The sequence below is a fragment of the Pelodiscus sinensis genome, chromosome 5, assembly GCF_049634645.1.
Source record: "Pelodiscus sinensis isolate JC-2024 chromosome 5, ASM4963464v1, whole genome shotgun sequence".
In the NCBI taxonomy this organism is placed as follows: Eukaryota; Metazoa; Chordata; order Testudines; family Trionychidae; genus Pelodiscus; species Pelodiscus sinensis.
Window position 1 is genome coordinate 44381432 of NC_134715.1, and position 5749 is coordinate 44387180.

The window sequence follows — 5749 nt, forward strand, 5'->3', positions numbered from 1 at the left end:
TAAGTCAAGCATAGATTGTTGGGCACCTGATGTGGTTTGTTAATACTTGAGTCTGGCACTGCTGTACTTTCCAATTTTGAAGGGATAAAGCTCTGGGAGATTTTTTCACCTTAGATGATTAATTCTGTCAATTTGATAATCTCTAATTGAAGGTTTCAAGTAGAAAGATGCAGAAGAAAACTAAAAGGTCCAGAGATGGTGCTTAGAAGGTGAGACTGGACAGTTACAAAAGAACATCCCCCCCCTCCCGCCCACCCAAATTAAAACAATGCAGATGCAGGGATGAGTGAGAAACGAGAGATTCATTCAGATTTAGGAAGGGTCTAGTAAGCACTGATTTGTCCCTCTGTTTTCAATGGTAAATGGAAGGATAGAAAATATAAGGGGGAAGGAGAGGGAAATCAATGCTACTTTATACAGCCAGCAAGGGGGCATTTCTGGGGGCAGGTTGCTGGGCATCCTGCAAGTGCTTTATTTGTAATGAAACAGGTAGGGCTCCTTAAGACATTTTTACGTGCATCCCTGATACAACAAGTCCACAAGCAGCAGAGCATGAACTGCCAAGCTTAGAAGTGCTGGGGCTCAGCCCTAGCAAGCCCTGGCACAAATTAAGCGCTGGACCCACCCTGTGGCCGCAGGGCTTCAGGCAGCCCCTCAGTCAGAATGAGACTGAGGCGAGACTGGCCTCCAGGGGCTCTCTCCCCAGCAGGGGGAACCCTCAGCGCCCCAGCTCCGCCTGGAGGCCCCGCCCCTGGGCTGCTCAGGCCCGGCTGCGGCGGCGCAGGGCGGACTCGGAGCTGGGCGGGAAGATGGCGCCGCCACTGGGGCTGGCGCAGCGACTGTTCCTGGCGTCCGGGAGCCTGAGCCGCAGTGAGTGCGCGCGGGCCCCGCCCTGGGGAGCGCGGGCCGGGTGTTCTCTCTCGGGTCCGGGACCCGGGTCCAGCAGCGCCCCTGACGCCCGCGCTCCGCGGGGCGAGCTGGCGGCCCCCGGCTTGGGCTGGGAGCGACCTTCAGCCTCCCGCTGGGCCCCTGCGCGCCCTTGTCCCGGCCCCGTGTCAGCAGAGGGGCGGCCGCGTTGCCTGGCGTGTCGGCGGGGCTGGCAGGCGCTGCACCGCAGGAATGGGGTCGTGCTGTTAGGAGCTGGCGCGCGACGTAGGATTTGCCCTGGAGATATCCCGTAATTGCCCTTTACGGCCTTGGGAGGTCGCTGAGCAGACTTTATGGGGAGAAAGCGGGTTTTGCTGGTCCCCAGCAGCTGGGGCTTTAAGAGAGATTCGATGATGGGAAGCGGAACATTAAAGGGACTTGCCCGTCCTAGTCTCTGTTTCAGTGTTAAATGGGGCTAGTTGGGGCCAGCCCTGGACGGAGCAAACCAATGACCTCTTCCGACCCCTCTTCTCTAGTGCCTCTAAGTTCATTACCAGTTCTAAATCTAGATTAACTCACTACTAGACTGTTCCCCTATATTTTCACACACAAGTTGGAACAGACAGAGGCGAATCTTGCCCTCCGTTTGCCCTCAACCTCTTACTGCTATCTATGGGTATGCTCAGGCTAACAGGACTGCCTGTCTGGTAGTATTAGGATTATGTTTTAAAACATTTTTGCATATAACATTTATACTAAGAGTAAAATCCCTATTGCAAACCCCCCTTTATTTTGAGACACATAAGGTGCTTTGGGAACATTGTCTGAAAGGAGTTATAACAACTTACTGTTTGGTACTCAACAACATAATAAAGACTACCAGGATCACAAGTCACTTATATAGAAATGCAGAATATAATTGCCTGTTATATAGATCTAGAAAGGTTTTCTTTGATGTCACCCTTTAGCTTAGCAATGTTCTGTCATCACAGATAATTGGTTAATTTCTCCCTGAGTATATTAAACTGCTTTTCCCTAGAAATTCACATCATCTTGCTCTGGTTTCATTTTTATTTTTTTGAGTTTTGAAGTCCTGATTAACCAGTCTTCAACATAGTATTTTTTCATTTCTTTTCTTTGTGATGATTAGCCCTAATAGACAATAAGGCTGTGTCTAGACTGGCAAGTTTTTCCGCAAAAGCATGTGCTTTTGCAGAAAAACTTGCCAGCTGTCTACACTGGCCGCTTGAATTTCCGCAAGAACACTGATGATCTCATGTAAGAAATCAGTGCTTCTTGCGGAACTACTATGCTGCTCCCGTTCAGGCAAAAGTCCTTTTGCGCAAAAGGGCCAGTGTAGACAGCTCAGATTTGTTTTCCGCAAAAAAGTCCCAATCGCGAAAATGGTGATTGGGGCTTTTTTGCGCAAACGGGCGTCTAGATTGGCATGGACGCTTTTCCGCAAAAAGTGCTTTTGTGGAAAAGTGTCTGTGCCAATCTAGACGCTCTCTTCCGTAAATGCTTTTAATGGAAAACTTTTCCGTTAAAAGCATTTGCGGAAAATCATGCCAGTCTAGACGTAGCCTAAATGTAGGGAAGTAATAGAAGACTCATTGCTTAGAATTTCTAAATTGGGGCATCTGAGTAAAACACAGTAGGGTACAGTCCTACATTCCTGGAGGGATGGAAATAGGTAATTTAGTCAGAATTGTGCTATCACTGTTGCTTCTCACCCTTTCCTGGATTAATCCCTATGCTCAATGAATGATCTTTGCAGAAATTGTTTAAATGAGATGGCAAGAAGACCATCTGCATCAGTAATAAAGTTGGTCAGAAAATCTCTGTAATACACATCAGACAAGACTGTCATGAATTGGTTTGATAATCAAAATAAATTTAACAGAAGCTAACATGTAAGTGTACAATTCTTATATTTTAGCATTGACTCGTTCTGCATTCATCGCAAGAAAATCTGACCATGCAAACCCAAACTGGGTAAAGGTTGGACTGACTTTTGGCACCACTGCAGCTCTGTGGATCCTAGTAAGTATAGTATAAGAATGTGAGAATACTTAACTATTCATTAGAGAAGTTTTAAAACAGTAGTTACTGTTAAGATAAGGTTGTATATGAATTCATTTTCTGTAGTAGATAAGATAATTGAAGGAAATTTCAAGCTAAAGCCCCAGGTAGTCTGTAGTATTCCTTCAAAAGCTATAGATTCATGAAGCTATTCTTCTTTTCTACCACTTACCAAACGACTAGACACTGAAAAATTAATGTTCAATAGGTCTACCAACTTCTCTCCCAAACAAGGAGTGGCATGTATGTGTTTTTGTGTGTAGAGGTGCTTAATAGTAATTTCTTTTCTGCTCTAAGAAAAACTGGACATGCTGTAGGGAGAAACCATAATAAAACCATATGTTTTTCTTTTTGACTCTTATTAGGACAATCATAAGTTTATGACTCGACAGACACTCATATTTTTTGATAGTTTACCAGATAAAGCGTTAAACTATCAGGGCACCATTCTTAAATAAATGTGCAAATTCTTAAATAAAATGTCTGTCTGAGACACATCAGGGTCCAGGATAAACGACTGTGGATGGAGGGAGCATGTAGTGATTGTAAAATGAACATGTTATGCAAAATAAGCAGCAGTCAGAGGAACATATTACTGTTTCAACATATCTGATATCCAGTGCCCTGTCTCCTGTGAGTGGCCAGCAAAAGATGCTGCTGTGGAAGTTGTAAGAAACCTCCCCATGGGTCATAGTGGGATAATTTTTTCTCTTAGAGAATCTCCTCCTAACTCTAATTGTCAAACATTGGCTTGCATTCTGAATCAGATTTTAATATTCTAAAACTTACTTGTATTTGTTACAAAAATGCTTGTTCCAGTTTGCTTTTTCCCTGAATGTCTTTTTTTTTTAAAATCATACTGTCATCTTCTAGCTCTTCAAGCAACATAATGATGATGTAATAGAATATGAAAGGAGAAGAGGAGAGAGAGAGAAACATGATGCATGCACAGGATGTTCATAGTAAGTGTACGTAATACATACTGGAAGTATGTAGACTGATTTATGTTTTTAGAAAAACCTGTCTCTTGCAAGGTGACCTGTCTTAAACAATGGATGTTGGCTGTTCCTCTTCTTTCTTTGTTTCCTACCCCCGTTCCCTATTCCCGCTTTACTTAGCTCAGCCCCTCATTACAAATTTAAAAAAAAAAATCCAGCTCAAATAGTAACTAAGATAACTGTGCCACTTCATTGCTATATTCATTTAAATGTATGTTTTATCACCATTTCCAAGCCTTTGTTTGGCTTTTGGACTGTAAGGCTGCAAAGGCCTGAATTCTCTTTTTGCATGTATGTGTCTTGACATTTGTACTGAGGCAGTTCCATAATATATGTGTTTTAATAAGACATCTCAATAAATTGTTCAGCTTATTGTATGATCAGGCCCATAATGGAAATCAGTATTTTCCCAATTTCACATATCAGAGAATATTCCTGTGTCTTTTATTTATATAACCTGTTTATATAGAGGAAATTATAAATCAATGTATATGAATTGGGCCACACTTTTATTTTTGAAAAAATGAAAATATCCCGCCTAAACCAAATCATAAATGGGTATTTCTCTCTCATTTGTGTTTAAATAACATTTATTTACTATTACAAACAAATACAGTTATGGGTTCAGAGGCAATTACTATGCAGCTTTAAAAGAACATTGTACATTGGCAAACCCCTAAAGCTGATCATTTTCTATTCAATATTCGGTAAAACCTTTACTGTGCAGCTAAAAAGGGAACAAACAGAAAATATTAATTACATCACACATTTAATTTTCCACGTCAACCTTATGAGTTTGTTGTTTTTTTCCTAGATTGAAGATATTATCTAAGAAGTGACTGAGTGATAGTTATAATCCACAAGGAAATGATCAACAGGGTATCAGAAAATATCTGGATATTTATCTGTTCCCAATGTTTTGTATAGTGCGCTGTGAAATAAACAGTAATGAATATGTAAGGAGATGGTTGAATCTGTTTTCTTGCTGCACATCTTTTATTCTGAAGACAAACAGAAAAAGTGTGTTCAATTGATATTTCACCTTAGCATAAACTCAGTGTTACATGTTTTGTGAAAGAAAAGTACTAACAAAGTTGCAATCTGTATATAAATGCTAAAATGTGTATTTCTGGACAAATGTGTATTTGTGAACATTATAAGAAGAAATTATTTTCAAAGTACTAGTCTTGTTTGAAATGCCACTTGGCCTTGGAAGAGTTGCTTCAGGAGTTACTGCAACTCATGTTTACACATCTGCATGCAAACTTGAAGTCGTTCCTAGAATATATCTCCAATCCTGTCTGCAAGATGCACTCTGGGTTCATTTGCCCTATAACAAAAATGTGGAGCTTCATTTAGCTAGGACAGATGAAAAGGCAGCTCTGCGGGAGCTGGCACACATGGGGAGCTCGCTTCCCCCCCCCCCCCCCCCCTTGTTGCCTCTGTCAGTTACGTTGGGGAGCCAGCTCCCCCCATCCCACAGCTCCTGTGGAGCCGCTTCCCCCATCCCGCTGCTGCCTGTGAGAGAGGCAGGAAGTTATCTGTCAAACTGGCTCCCTGCGTGTACTCACTCCTGTGGGAGAAAAATCAAATAACTCCAATTGTGTCTAAAGGGAGGACTGTGCAGGAAATCAAAACTCTCTAAAAGAAAACTGCTGTAAGGGTTAAAAAGTTTTCCAGACCTCTCTCCCTGTAACAGAGAGAAATCAAATTAACTCTAATCAAGACCCTTACAATGCCTCCTATCTCAAGTTCATGGATACTCCTAGTCTGTCACAATTTGTCATGTAAACCCTTATCTT

The 5749-nt window shown here is 42.2% G+C and overlaps 1 protein-coding gene across 1 annotated transcript; it reads left to right on the forward strand.

Moving 5' to 3' along the window:
- Window positions 1-712: 712 nt before the first annotated feature.
- On the forward strand, window positions 713-4907 carry LOC102461584 (NADH dehydrogenase [ubiquinone] 1 subunit C1, mitochondrial). The gene is made up of 4 exons (XM_075929933.1): window positions 713-870; window positions 2807-2910; window positions 3823-3917; window positions 4762-4907. Exons 1-3 carry the CDS (start codon window positions 810-812, stop codon window positions 3910-3912), a joined length of 255 nt encoding a protein of 84 aa, XP_075786048.1. The 5' UTR covers window positions 713-809; the 3' UTR covers window positions 3913-3917; window positions 4762-4907.
- The last annotated feature ends 842 nt before the right edge of the window (window positions 4908-5749 follow it).